Genomic DNA, 27,797 nt, shown 5'->3' with positions numbered 1-27,797 from the left:
GGAGGAAAGAGTTCCTAGACTGCCATCAGGCATTTAAAATATTCTTGCATACCTAACAGTTTTAGGAATACAAAATGCATTAAAAGTAAAATTTGGAAAGAAAAACAAGCAGCCAATAGTTGGTAAATAAAGTTAACAGTGAGCTCTGAATTTGGCCCCTAATTTTGGTTTAGTTTGAAAATAAATAACAAAATAATGGAAGTTTTCCTCATGAGAAAATTAAGCAGCAATAGATGAGGACAGGTTCTTAGGAGGCTTTTGTTGTTTGGGTTGGTATTGCTGAACCCAAGGGCTTCTGATTCTAAAAGTTGGTATCATTCTCCTCTGGTAGGAAACCTAAAATCACAAAGTGGAAATGAAAGCCTGGCGGGTTACTTTAGCTCTTGTAAGTGATGCAGCTCCTTCTCCCATGCCCTGTATGGCGAATAATCCCATTCCACCTCCAGGGCTGCCACGTAGTAGGTTCTTTCATTCAGGTAGCCGGTGAGATCCTCGGGCTGCTGTGTGCAGCTGCTCACAGTGTATTTCTGCTTCATGCCACCTGTGTAGTGGTCGGTCGTAAGGCACTCGACGTCAAAGGTCCCTGGAGTGGGAGAGAGGAAAAGGTGGCTCCCTACCTTACTCCAAATCCATGCCAAGGCCCTTCTTGTGACCCGGTTAGAGGACCTGACACCCACCTCTGATGGCCTCACCTGCTGTTTACTCTATTGCAGGCCCCTTAGCTGTTCTTAGAAGAGGTTGGCATGTGCCCATCCAGATACCCTTGCACTGGCCACCTCCCCTGCCTGGAAGCTTCTCCCCAGATATCTACATGGTGCACATGCTCACATTATTCATGTCTCTCCCTAATTGTCACCTCCTGAGGGAGTCTTGGCTCCTGCTCCACAGGTCGCCATCTCCTCCTTGCCCTAGTCTTCTGCCCGTACTTATAACCACTTGATGTGGATGTATTCTTAGGATTGCTTAGTGTCTGTCTCCCTGGGATAGAATTTCAGCTCCATGAGACACTTTATCTCCCTTTTTTTTTTTCATTGTCCCATGTATTTCTACTTGTCAAAAGAATAAAAAGGGAGTCACTGCATCTGTTTTGAGTTTTAGTGGCACAAAATGAGCCAAATAAATCCTGAAATAAATTAGCATATTTTCGTATCTTGATTAAAATTCTTTCTGGGTTGTTTCAGTTTGGTTGGCTCATTCAGAGCAAGGCTGGTCGCTGTCTGAATTTGCATGGCTGCAGTTCTAGCGGAGAACAGGGCAAGCAGTGTATCCAGGCTCCAGAGACCCTATGGAAAGCTCAGCGTTGGAGCTCTGTGGGGGCCACCCTGCTACTCTGCCTCCCCAGCTACCTTCAAGAGGACCTGAATTAAAAAGGAAATTGCTTGAGGACTCTTCTGTGTGGAATCGGAGTAAACCAGAGCCCCCTCTCTTCTTCCTCTGGTATCCCCTTTTATCCCCAGTAGATAGGGAATACGCAGGTCTATATATTCCTTACACACCCTTTCAAGGAAGGAAGGACCTTTGGGAGACTTGAGCCAGGGTAACTTTACCACCCAACATGTTTGGCTACACGAATCAGCCTAACAGAGTCTTATCTTGGCTCTAGGCACACGAACCTGCCGAGTCAGGCTGCATGAGAAGTGTCAGACTCGTTTGTGGGAAGAGATTGGCTGTGTCTCTTCTTTCTCCTTTTGATAGAAATGTGTTTCCTGAAAAGTAGATCCCATGTACGTCGGCCTCATTTCCAGCACTGAATACGTACCACACGACTGAGTCTCCTAGGCACATATTGAGACCAGGCAGATTCCCATACATGAATCCATTAATCGCTGTAAAAGTTGGGAAATATCCTATTGAGAGCAATTTATTTTATGACAGTCTCTGACTTTCCAAACCCAACTATGTGTTTTGTTTTTTTTTTTAATTTTAAAAGCCCCATTCAAGCCTGTCTGTTCTTTATGTGTCAGGAGTGTCTGTGTCATCCCTGGCACTTCCAGAGCAGTCCCTGACTAAAGGAGCAGAACTGAAGGCCTCAGAGTTCTGTGCTGTGTCCCTGGCACCTTGGGGACCTCCCTGTTCTTCCTGCTAGAACAGTGGGTTTCCGCTGCCATTCTTTCTTCTCTCTGTGGTCATTTTAGTGAGTTCCTAAACCTATGAACAAATACTGCTCTTCCTGGACATCATACACTGGGAATGTGTTTGTCTTAGATGAAAGTTCTCATCTTGAACGTCAGGGAAGAGTCGATGCAAGGAATTTTTTCTGTTATTTTCAATAGATAATATTTTTGATACTTGCAAAATGCAAAAATGCAGAATCAATAACATATTTCATAGATTGTAGGTGGTATGACCAGAACCAGTCTAGCTGTAAACAAACTAACCAAAACTTAACTTTTTTTTTTTTTTCCCTCTGTGAGCTACAATAGTTTTTACTGTTCTAAATTAGTGGTGTGGGCTTTTTGAACATTAGCTCACTGTCTCTAACCATAACCATCATATTTTAGGATTACACCGAGAGAAAAAGAAAAAGAAGAAATTATACAGACACACACACACACACACACACACACACACACACTGCATTATATCTTCAAATCTAGGCTTCAATTAAATGAAAATTATTCTGGGCATTGGTAGTTTTTAAAGCTCCCAGGTAGGTGATCCTCAGGTGATGTTCAGTCAAGAGTGAGAATCATGAGATCATAGGGCAAAGGTCATATCTTTTTACATTGAATAATAAAATGAGCCTGTCGTTACTGAGGCATGGGTGAGAAAAGTGCCCAACCCGGTAGTTCTCAAACTTGAGCCTACATCAGAATGACCTGGAGGGTTGTTAAATGTAGATTTCTGGGAGTTAACACACCAAATTTCTATTTACTGGGTAGGGATTGGGCTTAAGGATTTGCCTTTCATGTCCATAGGCAATGTGGAGGCTGCTGATAGGGACCCCCTTTCAGGACTATTCATCTACTAGGCATATCTTGTATGTCTTATATTCTGAGTTAAGTGAAATGATGGATAATTGACTGAAATATTAAATAACCAATGATATTACCATCAGAGCACTGTTTAATCATTTGTTGAATATTAATGAGCAAAGCTGTCCACATTTTGGTTTAAATAAAAGTCGTATGTATTCAACACTGAAATAACCCCAGAGCTTGGTGGGGATGTGGTACTCACAGTGCATCTTATTGGATTCCTGGAAGTCTGCATCTTCTTTATCCACCTGATCAGGTGCAGTTGTAAACATTCTAATATTATCATCCAGGAGCAAACTCTCGTTCTCATCAAATACAGTGGGAAACAAATAGAACTCCTTGTCTACATCTTTCTGCAAATCAGAAGAACAATGAGGTGAAGGCAGAATGAATAAAGTGGCAGACATAAGGCTGTGCATGCAGACAGGCTAAAGCAAGAACAGACATGTCTGCTCCTCTTTGTGAACTAGAGCTGGTGAAATTCCAGTTGGCTACCAGGGTTTACCTTGGCGTCTGTTAATGGGGTTGTGGTTTAGTATGGTAATCTGAGTTTCTCTCTGCAGCTAAAACTTCAGATTCTCATCTCCCTTCCTACCCACGTGCCCCCCCATCAATTGAAACCACACTCCAAAAAAAAATTTACTAAAATTGGGGGGTGGACACGTGTGGGTGATGGAAGTCAGGGAAGATGCATGCACATTTATGAGAACTTCAGAATTCCTGAAGGCAGAGCAGGTGGAAGCAACAGATTGAAAGATAGATCATCCTGAGTGATTAAATAATCTGCCAATGAATTGGAGCATAGATTCACAGTCTCCAACCAGCTGGGCCCTCTCCTGCCCCTGGGCCAAAAAAAAAAAAAAAAAAAGAATTTAGAAGATGGCAAAGGAGAGCAAACGTTAGAGAGAGTTGCATGTCTTTCCCTTAAGATTCCTCTTGATAGGAAGAACACAATTATCAAAGTGTAAAACCCACTAAAGGCAGAGACCTGAAGGTTAGATCCTATCGAGAACTGAGTTAAGGAAGGTGATCTGAAGAAAGTGCCCATACATCAGAAGAAATGAAGATGAGAAGTACATACAGCAATGATTTTAGAAAAGACAGGAGTTGAAAAAGGGGGAGACACAATCATCAGATATAGTAGCAGGAATGTCCACCAGCATAAAGAGAAAAAACCGAAGTCTTCAGATTCAAAAGCTTCACTGGAAATAAGATGAAATAGTAACTACACCTAAATATGTCCTGGTAACATTTTTTAAATTTCAGAGACAGAATTTCTATAATACTCCATTTAAAAAATATCATCTGAAATGAAATTTTTGTAACATGGAGTGTTCCTGCCCAACCTGTTCCCTTTGTGTCCCCCCAGACTGCTGTGAGTTTGTTTGCCTGAAGTTTAGCTCCTTAGATGTCGTCTCCATCTTCTCAAGGTTTTGATTCACTTTCCCATTACTGTATTTTGGTTTCCAAAGCATTTGTCACTCCCTGAAGTTATTTATTTTCATTTTTCTGTGTTTGTTTATCTCCTCTCCTCTTGTTGCCCTCCCCCCACATAACTCTAAACTGTAAATCTATTACGGCTATAAACCAGCTTAGATGTTTGATTTACCACTGAATTCTGTGCCTAGCACAGGATTTTTTTTTTTTTTTGAGAAGTTCAAGTAATTTGTCTTTTTTTTTTTTTATAAATAGAAAAACATTCTCAGTAAACTAGAAATAAATAGAATAAAGGATAACTATTTATCTCCTATTAGAATGGGTAAATCCGTCCCCAAATTTGACAATACATAATTTGACTTAAAAAGACATTATTGAAGCTTGAATTATTTCAAATTTGAAAACTTAAAAAAAAACCGGAAGGATCAAATTTTTGTCTTCTCCTTCATATAGAACATGTCCCTTGAGATAACCAAATAACTAATTATAGGAACTTTCCACTTTTAGAAAAATACCAGATAAAAAAGAGAAAAGAGTAGAATTCAAAAAGATGATGATGATGATGATGACGACGACGACAACACAACTTCTGATTAGTTTATGATCTAGGAAAAGATCATTGATGACTGATAACATCTCCTACTGAGGGCCTACTATACATTATACTTTCTCTGATAGAAGTATTCTTGTAGGACCACAAGCCCACATGTTATAGTAACCTTAAAAGAAAAAAAAAAAACCTCTGTATTTGATCAAACCTTTAAATCAAGTCACTGATTTATAGCAATTAAGAAGGGGAAATAAAAACGTATTATAAAACACCACAGAAAAATATAGACATGGGACTAGGGTGTGGCTCAGTGGTAGAACACTTGTCTGGCATGAGTGGGACCCTGGGTTTCATTCTCAGCACCATTATCATTAGTAGGTGATTTTTTAAATGTTCATGTTAAAAGTCTATTTTTATCATAAAAGACCAGGAGTCCTATGGACGATCACATTCCCAACCCATCTTCTAACAATCGTATTAGCAGAAAATCTCTGCTTAATATACATCTTATTAGGCTAAGAAAAATTGAGAATAAAAGTTATATGTGAAATCTTCACTGTCTCAAAATAATGATAACTTAGAGATTGACACATCATTTTCATTTCCTCTGACTAGACCTACCTGTCTCCCATTTGCATGTAAACTTCCTTTCTTGCATATTTTCATTGGCCCGATAAGCCCAGTGAATATATCTTTCGTGGGATCCACAGCAGAATAGTACATCCTAGACAGGCACACGGGATCTGCATAAGTGGGTCCCACTTCCTGGGGGACAGTCCATTCATAGGTAAAGGTTTCCTTAGGTGCCACATGGGAGGCTGGATGAGGAGGTGGACCTGTGAGGAGGCCACAGCAGGAAGTTCAGTGTTCTTCTTACTGTCACTAGAGCCACATGATGAATTGAGTTTAGGATAATCTACTTCCAGGTTCCTTGTGGTGAGTGAGAATGGAATCCTACTAGTGCTCCTGTGTCAGATCAGCAGGTTAGAGTGACTTATTCAAGAAGCTTAAAACTGAAAGTAATTGTGGAACTATTCAAACCTCCCCAATTTACACTTGAGGAAACTGAGGCCAGAGAGGCTGAATAACCAGCCCAGGGTCACATTGCAAGTGGTGGCAAAATCACCAGTCTTCATTGGTCACCCTTGAAAAGTGAAAAGCTCAAAGATATCCATATGCTGGTATATTTTGCATCATTAAAATTATATGTATAAATACTTATAATGCTAACAGAACAAACTCTGGGTGCAAAACTATTATGATAAGTATATTTATATACTATCATGATCATATTTAAAATATATATTATAGTGCATAGAAGAAAGTGGAGGAATTATATAAAATGTAATCGTACTTGTCTATAGAACTGTGGATAACGCATATTTTTGGTTATACCTTCATATATTTTTCCAATATTCTAAAATGGGCATCTGGACGTCTTGTAAAACTTTACATTGCTGATGATTGGTTGAAAGGGGCCATACTCACTTTCCGTCGGGGGATTGTAGTGTTGCGCATAGAACATGCCCTCATTGTCCTTGCTGAATCTCACCCCAGTTGGCTCAATACTGAGGGGGTATGGTCCTTTGTTATAGAAGGTGACTTTGATGGTGTCTCCCACTTCTGCCCAAATGATGGGACCTAGGAACAAAGGGAGAATTATTGGACTTCATTGCTATATAATGTGCAAAATGTATAAGCATTATTTTCTTCGGCAGTGTCCTCTAGCGAGTACCACTGGAAGCAACATGCTTATTTGTGGCAAACTGAAAAGTTGGGTTTTTTAAAAAAGTTCATGGCCAATCTGACATGGTGAGATTAGGAAGAGATAAGAAGAACTTTTTGATCCAACTTCAGGGTAATGAAATTTGTTATCATTTTTTTCCCAAGTTAATAATAGACTTTCAACATCCATGAAAAATTGTACTGAGTGTCTACACATCTACAGAAACTTATTTGAAGTAACTATATACTCCTCAGTCTAGTCTTCTGCTGGCTAAATGTGTGTCATTTGTCCCAAGAGTCAGTGGGTTCTATAAACCATGACCACCCAAAGCAGCTTATTAGTTTGGTTACAAAGGATGACACTTTCAGATTTTCTATCACTAAAATTAATATTATTACCAGTTATGGAATAAAAACATAGTTCTATAGTACATAGATATTTTGCGGAATGGCCAAACTGATCTTTGAGAGCTTTCTATCTGCAGTTCTGAGTATTTACATGTAATAGCTCATTTAATCCTCACTATGATTTCATGAGGTAAGCACTATTATTGTTCCCATATTGCGGAGTCAAGCAGGCACAGAAAGTTAAGTCATTTCCAAAATCCCCGAAGCTAACAGATGAAGAAGAAGGACATCTGAATCCACACTCTGGTCTTCCACTATGCACATCTGGAGGCTGTCCTGGGGACACCTGCAGAGGGCTTGGGGTCACGCCTGGCCTTCTCATTAGTTGCTGCATTTTATTGGAGTTTGACTCTCTGAGTGCCCAGTTTTCACATGGAAGTCTGTTCTTTCTTGGGTTGGGGGTGGGTATCCCCAGCCATGCATATTTTCTGCAGACTCACCCAGGATGCCAAGATGTTCCTCCTCTGGGCCTCTTTCCTTTTGCTTTGTGAAGGTCACATCTGTGTACTCACGGTAAACCAGCTTTTTATAAGAGCCACCAATTCTTGTAGAACCTTGTTCAAAAAATACCCTTGAGTCACTGTCAAAAGAAAAAAGGTCTGATGCTGGTGTTGAAGTGAGACAGAAGGTGTGTATTCACATAAGGCCCATATAAGAAAAAAATCCTGTTCACTGCCTCAAGATAAACATCACCTGAAATGAAAAGTTCAGGAGGGTCCTTGTCCACCCTTGACAGTTAATGATTTGTTCTACAACAGAATCTTTGTACTTAGTCATGAAGTGTTTGAAAACACAGTAGCTGCAGTTTGTCTTAGAGTTGCACCAGCTAGCTGATGGAAACTTTCTTTCATTTGCTGAAATCCACAGGCCACTAAGTGGGAATCATCCTCCACATTTACAAATGAAGAAATTAAACACCAGAAGGGCATCTGACTAGCACAAAGGCACCCCATTCATCTCTTCTTTCATTTGCAAATGTGTTGAATATCTGCTCTGTCCAGGACACCTGTGATATGCTGATGATATGCATAGTATGCAGGCTGATATGCCTGTCCACAGGGACCTGACATTTATCAGAGGAGTGACTATGAAGCAATCTCGATACAATAAATGCAATGAGCACAGGGTGTCATGGAGTCATTCTTGCTGGGGACACGATGCAGAGGGGCCTAGGTTGCTCAGATCTCCCAGGGAAGTGATTCTTTAAAATATCTAAAGGAGAAGTAGTGATACCAAGATGAAATGCGTGTGGTCTGATGAATGGGGCAGGTGATTACAAAGAAGAACAGCCTGTAGGGAGGCTCAGAAAGCAGGGATGGTCTAGGGACACAGCAGAAGCAAACATGTAGGGCATGGCGAGGAGTAAATAAAGAGGCTTGGAGAGATGGGGGCTGGGTAAGAGGACCTAGTTAAGGGCAGTGCTGAAGCACTTAAGCATGGGTGCTTAATGTTTTAGGAGGACCCTGCAGACAGCTGCCTGGAGAGTGTGTGGGGACATGCCAGACTGCAAGAGAAAGGCCAGTCAGAGGGTTGCTTTCAGTGGAAGGTGGTGTTGACTTCAGAGACATTGGCAAAGAGGAGGAGAGGATTAGACAGCTTTCAGAGACATTTAGGATACCCCAAAGTAATGCTTGATGGGGGAGGAGGAGGGATTGGTGGAAGAGCAAGGGAAACAAGGATGGCACTCAGGCTTTGGACTCCAGCATGTGGACAAATGGGTTCACAGGTAGTTGGCAATGTCATTCGCTGAGAGAGGAGGAAACAGTTCTATGCAGGAAACAATGAATTCAGGTTTAGACGTGCGGAGTTGGATGGGCCTCCTCCAAGTGGAGGTGTCACTAAGAAATTTGAAATGTACAAGAAGACCCTTCTGGGTTGGAGATGGAGCTGTGAGAGTCGCCACATCTGGAAGTCAGGGGAGCCTGGGACTCAAGTCTTCAGGAGCCACAGACATGAGTGGAGCCAGCAGGCCCAGGTACCAACTTGCTGTGTGATTTGTAAGATGGGTGGCAGACAGGACTTCTCTGAGGCACTGATGCCTGAACAGAGAAGGCAGGCGAGGGGCATAATCTCATGGCATTCTCCAACCATCGCCTCATTAAAACCACTTTATCTCCTCACACACAAGAGGCTACTACTGAAAGAAGAAGAAAACAACAAGCGTTGGTGAGGATGTGGAGAAACTGGGACCCTTGAATGCATCTTTTAGGTGTGTAAAATGGTGCAGCCACTGTGGGAAACATCTGGGTAGTTCCTCAAAAACTAAGAAGTCACACTCCTGGATGGCTACCCAAAAGAACAGAAAGCAGGAAATGGAACAGGTATTTGCACACCAATGTTCACAGCTGCATTAGTCACAAGAGCCAAAAGGTAGAAACTACCCCAATGTCCTTTAACCAATGAATAAACAAACAAAATACAGTGTACACATACAGTGGGAATATGGTTGCATCTTAAAGAGGAATGAAATTCTGATACATGCAATAATGTGGCTAGATCTTGAAAACACTACGCTAAGTGAAATAAATCTCACACAAAAGGAGAAATGTGGTATGATTCCACTTATATGAGTCACCCAGAAGAGACAAAGTCATAAGGATAAAAAGTGGAATAGAGTTGTCAGGGGTCATGGCAAAGATGAAATGGGGGGTTTTAATGAATACAGAGTTTCCATTTGGGATGATAAGAAAGTTCTGGGCATAGGCAGTAGTGCTGTCTATGTCTAATGTTGTACAATATTGTTGACATATTCAGAGCTGCTAGACTGTTTTAAAAAATGCAAAGAAAATTAATCCATGTCTCTAAATGCACTCAGTGTTTTCTTAGGACTTTGTTGAGCATTTCATAACATTTGAACCCATTTTTTTTGGATAGACTCAAATGTCCGTTCTCAAACACAGTCTCTTATAACAAGCAGCATAAATAGTAGTCTAGCTATTTGGTATCAATACTGATTAAAATTTTAATTTGCTGAATCAGTTCTTTATGATTTAAAAAAAATTTTGGATGGAGCAAGTTTTGAAATAATAATTTTTGGGGGATTACCTTTCAGGAGCTGTTAAATTTTCTTTGGTGAAGATATCTATACCGGAGGGAGCGTAATTCCAGATGATTTCCTCAGCAGCAATGTAGTAGTGTCTCACGTGTTTCCCCCGGATGTTGTCTTCGGAGGAGGGCTCCCTACAGTTACGAACCTGGAAAAAGGCCTGCAAACCGGCTGGGAGGACAGCAAAGAGGCTTCATTAATGGATCCAAAGTATCTCTCTCCTATTTCCCTGCAGATGCTGCTGCAAGTTTTATTTAGAATTCAAACTTTTAAAAAGACATCTACTTTTTATGCACATACAGCTTAGAGACATTAAACACATGTGTTTCCAAAATGTGGTACCAATTTCTGTGGGAGGGCACTGGGGAGTTCTTTTGAGGAGGGAAAAAGGACAAATCCATAGATAAGCAAGGAAGAGGGACTCTGACATATCTCATGAGGTAGAGGCAGGAGAAGGAGGACTAGAATGAGCACAGACTATTGTTCTCACAAAATAGCTCCGCACCTGCTGGGCCTCCTGAGAATCATGCATGTTTGCTACAAGCAGTTGCGTCTGGAGTTCTGGGTAATAAGGGAGCCCAGGTTATGCCTAATTTCCTTGGGAGATCAATCTCACAAATAGTTTTCAAAGATAGGGAATATTTTTATTGCCTTCTATTAAGGAGACACAGGAGGGATTTATCAAGTTAAGGAAAGGAATAGGTAGTCACAAATAAGGAACAAAGCTGGCTACATGTGACAAGCCAAAAACCAGGTTGATTATCAGCATAATAAATGGATCTGGTTTTTCCAATATTGTATGTTTTACAAAACTGAAAAACTGTATGCAATATTATGCTTTCAAGGCAGGATCAATTATTCTTTTCCAGGACTTATTATCTTTTCAGACCTCATTACTTTATAAACATACCAGGCTTTCAGTTTTTTTTTTTTATTACACCATGATACGTATCATTATGGGATAAAACTAGGATACCAGTTCAAAGCTCAGATTATTCCAAGGACATTTTACAGTTAGACTTTGATTCCGCATGATCACCCTGTTAGTGTAGCAACTGAGACATAATTTGTTTTTCTTTAAATATTTTTTTTTTAGTTGTAGATGGACACAATACCTTTGTTTTATTTATTTATCTTTATATGGTGCTGAGGATCAAACCCAGGGCCTCCCACGTGCTAGGCAAGTGCTCTACCACTGAGCCACAAATCCCAGCCCAAGATATATAACTCTTATCAGCTGACAGCCAAGTTCAGGCAAAGGTGTCCTACCTTTCAGATGGTTTAGGTTCTGGCAACTCAGCATCCATTCTCCAGGGTTCTGGGCCACCATAAAAGCATCAAACAGCGTAGCAGGGAAGAGATGGATTGTGTCCACACGGTAGTTCTTGTTGGTCAGTGCTTGCCCATGGAAGTAAGCTGAATGCACATCGATTTCATTACCCATACCAAAAAGGTACCATTTTACTCTGTCTTCTGCACACATGGAGAGTCCTGGCAGACTTCCAAAAGTGTATCCATTCACAGCTGCAAGTCGAGAGCAGAGTTTGTGACTAATGCCCAGGGGTGCCTGTGATAGTAATATGTTACCTCCACAGAAAAAGAATCAGCTCAGGATAGAAAATACCAGCTCAGGAGCAGCTGTTCCTCCCTCCCATTTTCATGTCACACTTGGCTAGTTGATGGCAGAGCTCTTCCATTTTGGACCTGAATTCAGACTGAATTCACTGAAGATAAAACCTATTTGCTCTCTTAGTCATCAACTATATACCCTAGTTGTAAGTATTTGTGTTTGTAAATGAAAATGTGTTCATAGACACATGCATATATATAATACCTGCACACATACAGAAAAAAGATTGGAGGTTATTTGGTAGTCAATCGATTATTGGTCATGTTGGTAGGGGTAGTGTGGATGATTTAAAGTTTTTTTGTTTTGTTTTGTTTTTTTGCTTATCAGAATTTTTCTAATTTTCTACTATAAATTTCTTTTATAATAAGAAAACAAGAAAAGCTTTAACATTATTTTTTTAAGATTACAAGGCAAATTTGAAAGAAATATGAAAGAGGAAAAGAAGAATGCAGAGGAAGGAGAGCCAGGACCAAGGACCATGGCCACGAAGACATAAAAGTTAAAAGTTGTGTGACTTGAGACCTGTATGGGTCATTGTTCAAACTGGGTCATTTCGGAAATTTCCTAGGTAGAAATCAGTGCTGGGAGGGATCATCAGTTCACAGATGATTGTCAATTCACCAAACCTATACAGACTGGAAGTTTGAGCATCTTTTTCTAATATCTGTTTCTGTTAGCACATAGCGTAGGCAAGATCAAAGTATGGAAAGGGGACCCTCGGGTCAGCCCCGGTTTTTTATAAGCAAAAACTGGAAACTAAGGACATGTATGTAATTAGTTTATTTTTCTACTTTGGGAGTACAGTTATTTTTGTTTGTTTTCTTTGTTTCTGAGCAAAGATTATTTTGAAGAAGCTAAACACAAACAAAAATCTATTCTTACTGGCCTAGTTAGTGTTAAGGGTATTTGATTTCTCATGCAAATTCTGAGGGAGAGATAATCTTTCTAAGTTCATTATTTTGTGTCTGAGGATTAAGAAAAAGAGTAAGTTGTAAAAAAAAAAAAAAGGCATTTCTAGAAGATGGAAAGTGAACTAAAATACAGTTGGAATGATGTAGAGAGGGCCCTGGTGGGGGCGAGGTAGCATTTAAAAGGATACTTTTTGGAACTAGGGATTTGAACTGTTTTCTTAATTACTGTTAGGTACTTTAAAAGTATAATTTTTAAGCATTTGGTTTAATAATCAATTTGCCACCTCAAATAATTTCTAGAATGGGCTTGGAGTCTAAATAAATACATAAATGTAATGTACACATGCATTAACTCTAATTTTGCCCTTATTGGTTTGTGGACAGTTGGTTTATCTAGCTTAGCTGGTTTAGGGTTTTAATTTTGACCTGTTTAGATGGAGTCCAGGTCACGTGTCCAGTACACTTTGCGATCAAGGCCACAGATTAGAATTCATTGCTTATGCAAGGGAATCGACCTAGCAGAATTGATTGCTCACGGGAAGCAAAGTCAAGTGGAGAATCCAGTGCTTACAGTACATCCTGTTGCTCTCCTGGAATTCCTCATTGTCTCTGTCCACTCGGTCTGGCTCCGAGCAGTAAGCTTTAATGTTGTCTTCTAGGTACCAGCTCAGGTTTTCATCCACCACAGAAAACATCACCACAAATTCTTGATCGATGTTCTTTTCTTTCTCCTTATCTAGAGAATCTGAAGTGAAAATTTCTGCTTCAGTAGATCTAAAATTTTAGCATTTGTTTTGACTTGTGTTTTCAGGTGATTTATAGTTTTTTTGTTGTTTTAAGTGTAATATTCATTTTCCTAATAAGCCTCTTATCTGGACCAGTCACTTGTATTCTGTAGGCATGGAAATGGTATCCTGTCTTTGGGGTTTGGTATCCTGCCTTTGGGGTCACTGGTGTATCTGCACATCCACTGGCCACGTCCCTGTGCTTTTTGGCAAATGGGAAGGTGGGCACTCAGCATTGCCTCTCCATCTCCCAGAGCATAGAGCCACATGGCGAGACTTTGCCAGTGCCTAATGATTGCCAATCATGGAATCTGAGCTCTTGTGCTCAGGTGCCCTTTTCACCGTATTACAAATAGACACCACCAAGGCTGTATTTACCAGCCTTGCTGAGAGCTATGGCCGAGTCTGTATGGCCCCTGGCATTTTGCCAACAGTATTGATTGACAGGCGAGGCATTACTATCTGCCTGGGCTGCTACTTTTGAGTTCTCGCACTACTTCGGAGTTCTGGTGGGGATTCCCGGGATTCCTCCGGGAGTTCCCATTGGTTGGAGAAGTGCAGGAGGAGGGATTTCCGGAGGATATATTTCCGGTGGCTGGTTCCTGGAGGAGCCAAGTGGCCTTTGGGAGGAGTTGCTGGTGGAGTTCAAAAATAAAGTTTGTTCCTGCTTCAGTGGCTCCTGATTTGTGCCCAGCCAGACTGTGGCACAGCATAATGCAGATGATTACAGATTTGTCACCATAGATTGCCACTGGAGGGGGGCGGTCACACGTGGTTAAGTCATGCATCTCTGCAGGACACCCCTGCTGGAGTTAGAGCAGACCTACCCCCAGGAGCCCTGCCTTTCAGGCTTTCCCCTTGCCCTTGCTACGCCTTCATCTCCTCCCCTTCCCCTGTTCTAGGCTCACCCCCTCCCTCACCTCTTCAGCCTCAATGAAGGAGACTTGATGGATGTCTAAAAATAAACCGCGTCCCTGTCTTTGGCCAGTCAAGAGAAAGGTACCTTTTTTACAGACTATTAAAGGTCCGATGAGCCCCGAGGCAATGTCTTTCGGAGCATCGATGTGGGAATGGTAGATCCGCGTCACGCAGTTGCCGTCACCTTCCCCAGGGCTGTGGTTCTCCGTGGCAAGCACCATGTACGTGTAGGTCTCTCCTGGAAGCACTTTGTCATCTGCTCTTTGAAGGTTGGTGGTGTTATCAGGGTAGATGGCCCCTAGGAAGAAGCATCATTGGAGATGGAGGGAATGTGTTTGAACTTCACCACGGGTATACAAATCGGCCATTAATTCCTTCAGTAAACATTCAGCATCTCATAAGTGCCCTTGGGGATACAGTAGTGTCCTGAAAAAATGAACCCTGAAAAAATGAGAGGCTAATGGCTAGGGGGTCTAGAAGCTTCACAGGAATTGTTATTGTTTTTATACTTGACTGAGTCTTTAAGGGGCCATAATAGATATGTAAGGAAGAATGTGACTTTTACTTTATAATTTAAAGAACAACTTTTACTTTGGGGTCACAGTATGAAGGTTTGAGCAAAATGACTACCCTCTCCTACCACTTTAAACTTGTGACACGACATCAGATTGTTGTCTGTGAAGTAACTATGAAACTTCCCCCAAAATGTTTTACACTTAATTTTGGAACATTTTAAGCATGCAGAAGCTAAGATGAATCTCTAGGTACCTCCAAAAGTCAATGAGTCTTTAACATACCTATCAACCTAGCACCAGCAATGATAAACTCAAAGCCAGTCTTGTTTCATCTGCAACCCACTCACTCTTATCCCTGGCAATATTGAATTCTTTTAAAAGACATTCCAGACATCATATTTCATTTAGAAATGCCTGAGTAGCTATCTCTAAATGATAAGAACTTAAATTTTGTTTAACAAAACCACAACACCATTATTACACTTTAAAAATAAATGCTCATTTCCTAACATGCTGTCTCTTTAGAAAAAAAAAGATGAGCCAGGCATGGTGGGGCACACCTGAAATCTCAGTGGCTCAGGAGGCTGAAGTAGACAGAGAATCACGAGTTCAAAGCCAGCCTCAGCAATTTAGCGAGGCCCTGTCTCTAAATAAAATATTAAAAAAAGGGCTTGGGATATGGATCAATCCCAGTACTAAAAAGCAAACAAATAAACAAACAAACAACAACAACAACAAAAAGCCAATAATCAGAACTCATCTAAATTCTTTTCCAGACTTGATCCTTGTAATGTCAATGAACTGTAGCTTGACCTCCACTTTTGTTTATGATAATAGCTGATGTTTATTCAGCTGTTACTATGAACTCTGATTAGCCCTATTTAATAGACAAGGAAACTGAAGCACAGACCATTTAAACTTGCCAAAAACCACTTGGACACTAAGAGGCAAACCTGGGACTAACCTTGGTCTATTCATCTCAAAGCCCTTGCCTTGACCATAACAAAATACTACCTCTTTTCATGTCATCAAGTACAAGTTGAACAGTCCTAATGCAAAATGCTCCAAAATCTGAAAATTTTTGAGGACTAACTTGAGGCGACAAGAAGAAAATTCCATACCTTGCAACTTCATTTCATGCACAGAATTACTGAAAAATGCTAAATTATCTTCAGGCTATGTGTATAAGGTATATGTGAAACAAATGAATTTCATGTTTAGACTTGGGTCCCATCCGTAAGATATCTCATTATGTGTATGAAAACCCCCAAATTCAAAACACCCTGGCCCCAAGCATTTGGAATAAGGGATCCTCAAACTGTGCTAAGAATCAGACCACAGGACTAAACCTCACCTGTGTTCTTCACACTCCACCCTAAAAGCTGCCAAGTGCTATATTCAAATGGTTTTCTGCTAATGGTGCTGCAGAGGTGACTCTAGGTCACCCAGCCATGGGTACTGTTTGGTTGATACTATGAGACTGCTCATGCCACCTTCATTGGGGTGGAGTACATCCAGAGTTAGGATGGCAGCCATATGTGATCCTGGGTAGGGATGTCAGAGTGAAGGCAGTCTGCACCCTCACTTCTTTCTCTTCCCTTTGGATTTCCATCTCTTCTAGGCTTTTAAAATGTCTTTTTAAAAAATTTATTTATTTATTTATTAAAATTGTTCTTTAAAAAAAGTTCTTTTATTTTATTTTTGAGTTGTAGTTGGACACAATACCTTTATTTTATTTTTATGTGGTTCTGAGGATCGAACCCAGGGCCCCGCACATGCTAGGTGAGTGCTCTGCCACTGAGCCACAACCTAAAATTGTTCTTTTTAGATATTCATGACAATAGAGTACATTTTGACATAGTATACATACATGGAGTATAACTTTCCATTCTCGTGGTTAAAGATGATGTGAAGTTACACTGGTCATGTATTCACATATGAGCATAGGAAAGTTATGTCCGATTCATTCTACTTACTGTCTTTCCTATCCCATCTTCTCTCCCTTCCCTTCATTCCCCTTTGTCTAATCCAATGGATTTCTGTTCTTCCCTCCCGGCACCTGAACATGCTTATTTCAATTAGCATGATAATCTCCAGTTTCATTCATTTACTGGCAAAGGCCATAATTTCATTCTTCTTATGGCTGAGTAATATTCCATTGTGTATATATACACCACATTTTCTTTACCCATTCATCTCTTGAAGAGCACCTAAGTTGGTTCCATAGCTTAGCTATTGTGAATTGAACTGCTATTAGCATTGAAGTGACCATGTTTCTGATGATGATTTTAAGTCCTTTGGATATAAACCAAGGAGTGAGATAACTGAGTCAAATGGTGGTTCCATTCCAGGTTTTCTGAGGAATCTCCATTCTGCTTTCCAGAGTGATTGCCCCAATTTGCAGTCCTACCAGCAATGAATGAGTGTGCCTTTTCCCCCACATCTTCACCAACACTTATTGTTATTTGTATTCTTGATAATTGCCATTAAGGTACATGGTCAATTTCTCTCATTCTGACTGGCTGTATGGGCACTGGCCAAAGTCTCAGGGACTCTCAGTATCAGAGTCTACCCAGAAATCCAGAACACTCACTTACACAACTCACACAACCAGGAGAAACATACATACTTATGATGAACCCAAATTAACCTGCTATTAAAATAGTTCAGATCTAAATGATACAGTTACAGGTATCATCCAGGAGGGGAGTCGACATTTTAGGAGTTTTCATACTAAAAAACAAAGGAAAGGAAATCCCAGTTACCATGTGAGTTGAACTTACCCTCATGCTCCTTATAGTAAGTTAATCCATGTGCATGGAAAGTGTAAGGCCTAGAGGCAAAGTTTTTCAAGTGTACATAAACTTTATCTCCAACTTCAGCTTTGATGATAGGGCCTAAAAACCCGAGCCAGGCTGGCTTTTCTACGGTTGTCTTAAAGGTTCCGTCTGTGTACTGATTATAAAGGGCCTTTTTGTATGTTCTTCCAATTCGGTCTGGGCCGTTTTGAAGATAGAAATTGAAATGCTCTCTGCAAAGAAAAAGAAGACAACTCCATCAGATGCCAGATTTTCTGGGGATAGCAAATAATGAAAGAGAAACAATATAACCACATGGCATTAAATATTTGCCCATTGTACAAAAACAGAGGGCTGGCAGTTAATCCTGCTGCTTTAATTATGTGAGGTGTTTCACGTCAGGTGACGGATGTGCCATTTGAAGGCCTCACAAAAATATGTTCCTATAAAAACAGAGGTTTTATGAAATTGAATACAAAATTAAAGTGAAATATTAAAATTTAGCATATAACGAAGGGACTTTTCACTATGATGCTTCTCTTAGCTATAGGAAAAAATCAACTAGAGTTTATAAGCAATCAACCTGGATATTTGAGACTTCAAAATTTGTAAGTATATATCTAAAATTAGTGAAACTTTATTAATTCTCTCCTTTTTATTTCTTTTAACACCCTTAAATCATGGCCAGAGCTTAAGCTCGCAATATGTGTGGGTTTTAAAATCACCTTTGGATTTGAATTAGCTTTGTGTTTTTTTTAAACCCTTATTACTGCAGATACTAACCATTGAATGTTTATATTCTGATTAGTGCTGATTAATAGCTGCTTAAGTCTTTCCTAAATAAATCAGCATAATAAATAGTATCCAGGGGGGAAAAAGAAATGGAAGTCTCAAACTTAAGCTGATTTTTTACATTATTGGCCTTAACTGAAGGTTCTGGATGGCTCCATGGGACCCATCTGTGGGCAATGCCATGTGGACATGTAAGTCTGGACTTTGAACGGCCCCTCCACAACACAGCTGTCTTCCACTTGAACAAAACCTGCTCACACTTGGGCTGACGATCTTGAGTTTGTATTTGTGTGTGTGAGTGTGCATGTGTGTGTCTTGCCTCCTTCATCTCAGTGATCCTTGACCTGTTACATTTTCCACTAACACTTGCGGGCCTGAATCACCTGACTGAGGAATACACTTTGTCATGCATCCTCAGCTGCAAACTCATCCGAGGGAGTGAGCTGTGTTTTTTTTTTTTTTTTTCCCTTCCCTTCTTCAACAAAAACAGGTTTTGTCCAGGAGCTCTGGAATTCCATTGTTGCAGAATTTAAAGATCTTGTTTTCCAAAAGCCTAGGGCTCTGGCTCAATGTTTCTCAAGTTTTCTGTGTATGGACATCGATGAGGCATTTCGGTGGAGTTTTTGGTGGAGTGCAAACTCCTTCGGGCCTAGATTTGTGGTTCTGATCCTGTGGGCCTGGGGCTCAGGCAGTTGCCCTTCTTAGCTGACATCCTGGTGGGTTCTGGAACAGGCGGGTTGCACTAGGTTTAGGGGAAACCTGGGTAGCAGAGCTTCTGAGGTTGAGGGGAAGAGAGTAGACCAGTCCCAGTGGAGATGAGATTCCCTGATACCTTGAGACCTAGGGGTGCAAAGTTCTGTTTCCAGGCCATACCCAGGTAGTGGCCAGACCTCTGCTGGTGGCAATTGCACAGATTAGGCCTGAGTGCTGTGGTCAGGGAGCATGGGGACGTGCCGATGGTCCTGGTGGTTGAATGTGGGCAGAGATAGCAGGCATTGGTAATAATAGAGCCATCTTCTTCAGATGGCCCGTAGCTCCTGCTAGGAGCATCTCATCTCACCAGCACACCTGGAACCTCCACTTTCCTGGATTGCATAAACCCCAGGATCTCTAAAGGAGGCAGAATTGTTCCCTGAAGAAATGACTGAGATGGTTTCCCGGTCCCTCCAAACCCATCCTGGGGGGAAGACCAAGCCGGAAGCTAGAAGAATAAAGTGACATTTCTTTTTGTATGCCACTTTCCCCCTATTTGTTTTTACCTTTGGGTTGTTTGCTGCAGTTTCCCAGTCTGTTAGAACAAAACAGAACACTAACTGGGGATGGTTCAGAAAGACTTCAGGATGTGGAAATACGTGGAAAAAGAGCAGAGCACAGGTGTGGACTCTTCCCCAAACTCAGGAGGAGTTTGGACAGGAGGACAGGAGGCAGCACCGTGAGGCGCCGAGAGCCCTGAGATTAGAAACAGAGGTTCATCTGCTCATTCTGCTGAGAGGGGTCTGACCAGGACAATTTGGGTCAGGCACACACACACAGATGCAACTTCAAAGTCTCCTTTCTGGTCCTGACAGAAAAGCCTTGGGCAGACCCATCTCACACAGGCTTGTCTAAATCCCAGGATAAACTTTCTTCAACATCTGGACACCATCCTATTTCTGAGACCTAGTATGATGATATTTAATGGAGATTCTAATCTGTGCTCCACTATCCCTTGTTGATAGCACATCCTTCATAGAACAAAGTTTAAAAATAGTCCTTCCAATCTTAAGTGTGTTTTTATATTTTCTGAATGTGACTCAAAAGCACTCAGGTATACATCACATCCCATTTCAATAAGCTATAGTGGTCTTTGTTAAAATGCTTTCATTGTATTTTTCTGTATTAATCATTTCTCCCAAATAGAAGGCTCATTGTCCAAGATTTGTGATTAATTTTTTTTTCTACACTGAGTTTTTTTGGGATGTTTATGAGAAAATTACTTTTAAAATTGATCTGAAGCCATAATAGAACCAGAGTTTTTAGTATTTGGGTTTCTTTCTATACATTGCGGTATGCAAACTGTTTTTCCCATCTTGCCTTTTGATTGGGAAAGTTCCCCTTCACAAATTGGGAAATATTTCACCTTGTGTGGTAGTTTGGGGGAGGGTCTATTTGCTTATGATCTATCTCCAAAAGAATATCCAGTGGTCATTAGGGGATGTCTATTTAATTTCAAGAGCACAGCTTGGGGACAAAGGGTCAGTTACTGGAAGCTGGCAGGAAGTTTGCCATCCAATATTCAGACAAAAGAATTTATTATAGTTAATCCTTGAACCCAACAAATAATTCACATTTAATTATGATTCTTCCTGTTGACAGTGGCCAAATTCTCCTTTGGACTCACTACAGTGGATACACTTCCCTCCTAGTTATCACATTTCGTAACCTCACAGTTCTGAGGCAGAGTCTGGCACCCCATGGCTCTGTTCAGGGCACCCCAAGGCTGAAATCGAGGGCTTGTCTGACTGAGTAGTTGTCCAAGCCCTTGTGGAAAAACCCACTTTCTAAATTACGAAGGTTGTTGATGTTGGGGTTGGAGGACTGGAATCCCTGTTGGCTTGTGGCTGTCAGCTGGGACCTCTCCCAGTTCCTGAAGGCCACCCCACCCATATGCCTCTCAAGTGCCCCTTCCACCTCAGTCAGCAGCAGTGTGTGGAATCCCCCAGTCTCTGATCTCTCCACTTTCTCTTCTGCCTCTAGAGGACTCCCCTTTTAGATGAGGCCTCCCTGGCAGCCTCCCTGAGGTTGGCTGCCACAGAAATCCTGGGGGTGGGGGGCAGCTCATCCTCCTCACAGGTTCTGGAGATTTAGTGTGGAAGGTCTTTAGGGGGCCATTTTAGAAATTCTGCCTACCACAGACAGGAATCCTAAGGAAAACAGGAAGTCAGCAGAGACTCAACAAGTTCCCCTGAGTTTGTAGGTCCTGACTGGCCTTGCTTCCCCAGCACAGCGCGAACATAACACCTAATGGCCAACCTTGCTTTGGCTTCATTCTTGGGGCCAGTGGAAACTGTGGTAATAGGTTGTTAGCTTGAAAAGTACAAAATGTTATACTTTAATTATCTCCTTCACACAGGCTGTCTTGTCTGAAGTGTCTGCAGCACACTAGCTGTGACTATTTGGGCACTTGGCAACCTCAGAGAATGAGTCATTGTAAGTGAAATTTTCGGAAAATTTTAGCTAAAAATTGTACCTTCTTAAGTATCATTTTTAAAAGCTTTACATTATTTTTGAAAAGGCATTAACATAATTGGGAGGCCATTAGGCAGAGATGGCTCCAGTACTTTGGGTTCCTACAAGCAAACCAAAAGTCAATTTAATGTAAACAATACTATAAAACTTAAGTCTACTGGCCTCAGCAACTTAGCAAGGCCCTAAGCAACTCAGTGAGACTCTGTCTCTAAATAAAATACAAGAAAGGGCTGGGGATGTGGCTCAGTGGTTGAGTGCTCCTGGGTTCAATTCCTGGTACCAAAAAATTAAAATTGAAACTTAAGTCTAACCAACCAGAAACTGCCAACTAACCTCTAAGTAGGACCCTTTCTCTTCAGTTCATCAAACAATTCTCTTAATTTGACTTCCAAAAACACCTCATAAAAGTATCCTTTCCTGCACTTCATGCCCCAGTAAACTGTTTGGCCATATGATGTGGCCATATTCATGAATGCTGAATGCTCAGATAAACTTGAAAACGTCTTAATGTGTTTATCTTTTAATAGGAATAAAATAAATTCCTTCACTTCAAGTTTTCGCTCTAAAAATATTTTGCTTGTTTCCCTGTTTTCTTAAACAAGGATTCTACTGGGGTAGGACACCTTTTTTTTTTTTCTGATAATCATAGTAAACATGAATATTGTTGAACACTTTTGCATCCTAATCACTCAACATTATTATAATAATTATAATTATACCATGAAGGGGATATAGTTTTAGTTTGTTGTCTGTTTCTTTGTTCAAATTTTGAGCTATTATTTTTCTTAGTCTGCTTATATAGACATCTTCATCATATCATTGGCTTTTCAAACTAACAATGACCAAAAAACTAGATATCAAAGTTTGTAAAAACCATATGTTGAGAAAAGTCACCAAGCCTAAGTCGGAGCCTACAAAGTCAAGTTTAAAAAGGTTTTGTGGTGGCTGTTCTTGGGCTTAAAGAATTGTTCTCTTAATTCCAGCTTCTTGGAGGTCACCAGAAAACCAAAATAACCTGAAGATACCAGTATTATCATTTTTCACTATTATAGAGTCAACTAATTTAATAAATATTGAACTAACACCTACTATGAAACCAGAACACACTCTTATATTTACTAATTGTTTATATGAGTATGTCTTTTATTCGTATTTAAATATTAGTAATTTAGAATCAGAAACTACAACTTATAGGTTTTTTTAAGGGACAGATAAGGCCTGACCCAAATAAATGGGAGCATGGACTACAATACAAGGAAATCCCTTTCCACTGTCCCCTATTAGAAGTAAATAACACTGGCTTTCATCCCGAGAGGTAAACTCTATTTTCTTTCCTGACCAATCAAGCAAAACAAAGACAATCCATACATTTTTCTCTTTAAATATCCACTTGTTTTGAACTTTATTAATCTATGTATAACCAACTCCTATGCTGACCTTTCCTGTCATATCCATTGCCTGGTTTATTCTACAGCATGAATATGTCCCTCCAAGGTGCAAGGGAAAGTTACAACATAGCTTCTAATTTCTCCCACTTCCTATAGGACTTTCATTCATTTATTTGTAATAGATTCACAAATAATTTATTCAGTGACTCCAATGTTTTAGGTACCCATCACCATAGCAGAGGGAGTTCCTGCTGTCTCCACGTACATTCAAGGTCAACATCACACTGAAATCCAGATCTCAACCCAATGCACGTCTTGCGTTCTCTCCCCTTCTACTTCCCCTGTTTATTTCCCCTTCTTTTTGGCCATCACATGAGAAGGAAAGCCACTTTTGTCTGGTGATACCAGCTCATCTTTCACTGACTGGGCTGGACTTGCTGCGACTATGGGACAACAAAGGCAGCATGAGGTCACTGCTACACTCATCTACACAAGACGTTTAACATGCAACTGGCAAAATGCTGATGCACTGATCGCTGTTCAGATGTATGAAAGAAACAAAATCAGATGGTGTGGCCAGTCTCTTCAAGAGTTCACACAACCCTAAGCTGTTGTTGAAGCCACAGGAGGTTATGGAACATTGATAAAAAGAGGATTGAACTTATCTGGAAGATGGATCACTTTCCTTTTTAAGCATCCTTAAGTGTGCCTATCAAAGAACAACAGGATAAACAAGACTTATGCATTTTATAGCCTCCCAGGAACAGACAGGCCATGAGAGTATTTAAAAACAAAAGAACCACCCCCCACCCACCCAAATCCTTACCAACTTCCTTCACTCTCCTGTTTCCCAATTTTGGAATTAAAGATTTCTTTATTGGAGCATGGCCAGAGCCTAACCTTGCCCTTAGTTTATGCCTGATGAACTGATCTGATTTTTGTTCATGAACCATGGTGGGGGTGAGTAAACCATGGAGTAGGACAGTACTTCTATTTTTGAAAAAAAATTTTAATTTATGTCTTTATTTATTTAGGTACTAGGGATCAGACCCAGGGCTTTGCCCACACCAGGCCAGTGCTCCACCACTGAGTGATACCTCTTTTCCTTGGAAATAAAAACCACATGTAATTTAATTCTTTTATTCAGGAAAAACCTGAATCCATACAAAGTAATGTTTCTAGTTAAGCTGTAAAAATATACTCCTAAGAAAAGAATACTATCTCAAAACATTTTTTTTAAAAAACTAATAATTGTAAGATGTACTAGTTGTCTTTATTACTGTGATCCTAATCACATAGTACTAAATTAATAAAGTAGCAATTGGATGTTATTCTTAGTTTTGCATTTATTTTTTACTGTGAACAATTTCAACCATATATGCAATTAATCAGAATAGAATATACCCATCCTTAAGAGTCAAGTTAACAAAATTTGGCATAATTATTTAGCTATTTTGTAAAGGTACAATCTTAGCAGCTGCTGGTTATTGGACTCATTGTATTTTATCACCATTAAAATACATTTGTTAATGTAGTGAATATTGGTTTTAAATGACAAATTTCCATTTGGTGGTAAATGTTTAATTAACATTATTAAAATAGATGAACTCAATAGAGAGAAACTTCCATATAAAACACTTCAAGGAGAACTTTACTTTCTTATTTTCTGTATAGTGAATATTGTTTAAAATAAAGGGGCTTTCGAATGAGACAGGAAAACATTGAGTATCATATATGTTTTTGTATGTGTACACCATGCTGAGCTCTCCACCAAGAGCTGGACATGTGTCCTGGGAAATATGTTTTTATCCCTTTTTGCAAATATGGACTCCGATTACCCCCATTCATTCACTGTGCAGAATTACCCGACCAGTATTAGGTAGAATCATTTTGTTAAAACTATATTTTATTTCTGTAAATGATGTTCTGAAGGATTAAAAAATGTGGCATCTTTACTATTGATAACCAGTAAATGGTGTTATAAAATTTTTTTTTCCATTTAGAGTTTTTTTTTTTTTGTTAAAGGGTTTTTATTCTTTTTCTTCAATTGTTGCATTTTATTGGTTGTTAGTTATCTGTGCATGCACACAATATAACATCATAATGTGGTCAATTTCCATCCCCAGTACTCCCCTTTCTCTCCTCTCCTGCCTCCCCCATGAGCATAGCATTTTATGCAGACATTATTTAAAGAATTTTTGTATCAACAGACAAAAAGATAGAATGCTGATGGAGGTGTATAAACCAGAGGAGTCAATAAATAGGAGGCTGACAAGTTCACCAGGACCTGGAGAGGCAGCAGGGCAGTTCTCCTGATGTAAAACAGCCAGAGATGGAGAGGAGACTGATTAAAATGTCTCCAGTTTCAAGTCCACATTTTGCAGTGGACACATTAAAGAAATATTACCTCTTAATGGCTTATTTTTAAAAATTGCTAAGTTACAAATTTGGCCCATAAACAATAAAAACAGTGACTTACGTGTCAACTGAAACAAGTTTCTTTTCCCCACGGTCGGAGTTATAGTTCCAAGTTGTTTCAATAATTCCAAGGTAATAGCGCTTATCTTTTGTCCAGGCTGGGGAACTACAGAAAAACAGAAAAACACCAAGCACCAAAAGCTTCATTTTGTCTCCCTGTTGGAACCTGAGAAGCAATCAAGTGAATCAGAAGCAGGCTATTTTATAAATAAGGCTTTCTTCCTTTGTTTGCTTGATTGACACAATTTAATGTTGCACAAGAGTAAATTGTTTTGTTAAAGCAAATAACATTTTTCAATTCAGTTCGGTTCTCGTAAATCCAGCGTGGGGAAAAAAAAGGTCTCAGTCGCCAAGCTTCTCTGTCTACAAATAAAAAGTCAATGGTTATTGTCGGGAGTATGCATAACTCTATGTCTTCTTCCATTCATCCTGTAAATTCCAGGAGGCCAGAGAACATCTCTAAATGCTCTCTTTGTTCCTCCAACAATATTTCAGGGTACAGTGCCCTGCATACGGCGAGCTCTTAATAAACCAGGAGAAAGATTATGTAAAAGAGTCAAAACATGCAGCACTTAATTATTTCTGAAACTCCAGGCTGCTAACTCCCATAAAAACTTTGTTGTAACTTTAAGGATATGAAAATGGTGTTTAATATGCCCCATTTTAGTAGCCAGCAAGAAGAAATTCATTTTGTAGAATTTGCAATCTCTGTAAGCTCTGGACACTTCTGCATAGAAAATGTGCCTGGTTATTCTGTAATGCTATATGAAAATTATTAGCAGAGCAAAGCAGGGATGGATAATTTTGTTTGAATCAAAGAAAGAAGCTATAAGACAGGTACCATGTTACATGCCTAAAGTCTCAGCTTTTTGGGTGGAGACTGAGGCGGGAGGATTACTTGAGCCCAGGAGTTTAAGAACAGCCTGGAAATCTAGTGAGACCCTGTCAAAAAAACCCCCCAAAAACAAAAAAAACAAAGAAATCTGCCATAAATAAACCTGCCTTCAAAGTCAAAGAATCATCTTAGTAGGTAGTCATAACCTAGCTTATTAGCCTTCGATTTCTCTCCTTCAAGTGGACATGAATTTTAGGCTGGAAGACTTTTCTTGGAACCTTGTTTTCACTCATGAAACATGTATCTAAATGTATAAATGTGGTTTTTTTAGATTGAAGAAAATCTTGATAGCAGTGGATATCACTTGTTAGTCTATTTTTTTTTTCCTCTAGGACACCTTAAAGCATTACTGAGTATTTACCAAAGACCGTTGATTGAAATAAGCTGGCGTGGTAGGAAATAGCTGGCATTTGAACGATCCGTCCAATGCTAATGAATGAGCCCTACTGTGTGCCTGGCTCCTATCTAAGCACAGAGGATACAGCAGCGAATAAAACACTCCCCTTGCAAAGCTTACTTCCCCCTCAGGAAAAACTGCCAATATACAAATGAGAAATGAAATACACAACATTGGTGGTAAGTGCTATGCCGAAAAATAAATCAGGAAAAGCGAATAATAATGAGTGCTGGGAAAACAGCAGGATGAAGATCAAAATCTGATGCTATCAAGCAACCTCAGGCAAGATTCTTAACCTGGGGTCCAATTTCCTGTTAAATATCTGCCTCAGAGGGTTGTTGTAGAGATTAATTTAAATGAACCATGATAAAACACATGATAGAGGAATTCTTTCCACCAGCTGGTAACAGTTGTGTGCATGCGTGTGTGTGTGTGTGTGTGTGTGTGTGTGTGTGTGTCTGGGAACAGAACCCAGGCCTTTCACATGCTGGGCAAGTGCTCTACCATGGAGCTACATCTCAGCCCTGGCTGGTAATCATCTCAATTAAATGGCCTGATACAGAGAGCAGTGTCACAGCGCTCAGGATGCCCCCAAGACTCCTTCCAGAGCTGCTTTGATCCCTGTGCCCTCCAGTCCACCCAGAGAACTGGAGTGGGACTGAGATCCTGCCCAGATTCCACGGGCCAAGCCCTGTGCCTTGCACGGGCTGCTCCTTTTATAAAACAGGACCTAGAGGGCTCTTTGCCCCAGATGGCCACATGAATGGGCATCCTTTAGCATTTCATTTTCTAGAGAAGGGGCATATTTCTATCTGGCACTAAGCCACTGTGTGAGCCAGCAGATGTCCTGGTCATTTCCTTTTCAATCTCTACTCTGTGCTCAAACTCAGCACCAGTGCTAGGGGTGGAATGATGGCA

At 40.3% G+C, this 27,797-nt stretch overlaps 2 protein-coding genes across 2 annotated transcripts in view; one reads left to right on the top strand and one right to left on the bottom strand.

Annotated features, from left to right (window-relative positions):
* The window catches only part of Hps3 (HPS3 biogenesis of lysosomal organelles complex 2 subunit 1), a 56,414-nt gene extending 45,936 nt beyond the window's left edge, over positions 1-10,478 (top strand). Inside the window, exon 17 of the transcript XR_003582481.2 lies at positions 10,151-10,478. The gene's annotated coding sequence lies outside the window, so the exon portion shown is untranslated. The remainder of the gene's footprint in view (positions 1-10,150) is intronic.
* Positions 1-25,734, bottom strand: part of Cp (ceruloplasmin) — a 34,224-nt gene extending 8,490 nt beyond the window's left edge. Inside the window, exons 1-12 of the mRNA XM_027933678.3 lie at positions 25,589-25,734; positions 17,687-17,934; positions 14,474-14,686; positions 13,257-13,430; positions 11,414-11,668; positions 10,144-10,315; positions 7,539-7,678; positions 6,454-6,606; positions 5,587-5,801; positions 3,181-3,331; positions 1,614-1,826; positions 376-583 (exon numbers count right to left, since the gene is read on the bottom strand). Coding sequence (XP_027789479.2) covers positions 376-583; positions 1,614-1,826; positions 3,181-3,331; positions 5,587-5,801; positions 6,454-6,606; positions 7,539-7,678; positions 10,144-10,315; positions 11,414-11,668; positions 13,257-13,430; positions 14,474-14,686; positions 17,687-17,934; positions 25,589-25,734 — 2,288 coding nt within the window. The remainder of the gene's footprint in view (positions 1-375; positions 584-1,613; positions 1,827-3,180; positions 3,332-5,586; positions 5,802-6,453; positions 6,607-7,538; positions 7,679-10,143; positions 10,316-11,413; positions 11,669-13,256; positions 13,431-14,473; positions 14,687-17,686; positions 17,935-25,588) is intronic.
* Positions 25,735-27,797: the final 2,063 nt, after the last annotated feature.

Source organism: Marmota flaviventris, chromosome 8 (assembly GCF_047511675.1).
Source record: "Marmota flaviventris isolate mMarFla1 chromosome 8, mMarFla1.hap1, whole genome shotgun sequence".
NCBI lineage: Eukaryota > Metazoa > Chordata > Mammalia > Rodentia > Sciuridae > Marmota > Marmota flaviventris.
The sequence above is the reverse complement of the archived record's forward strand: the minus strand, read 5'-3'. Positions and strand labels throughout refer to the sequence as shown.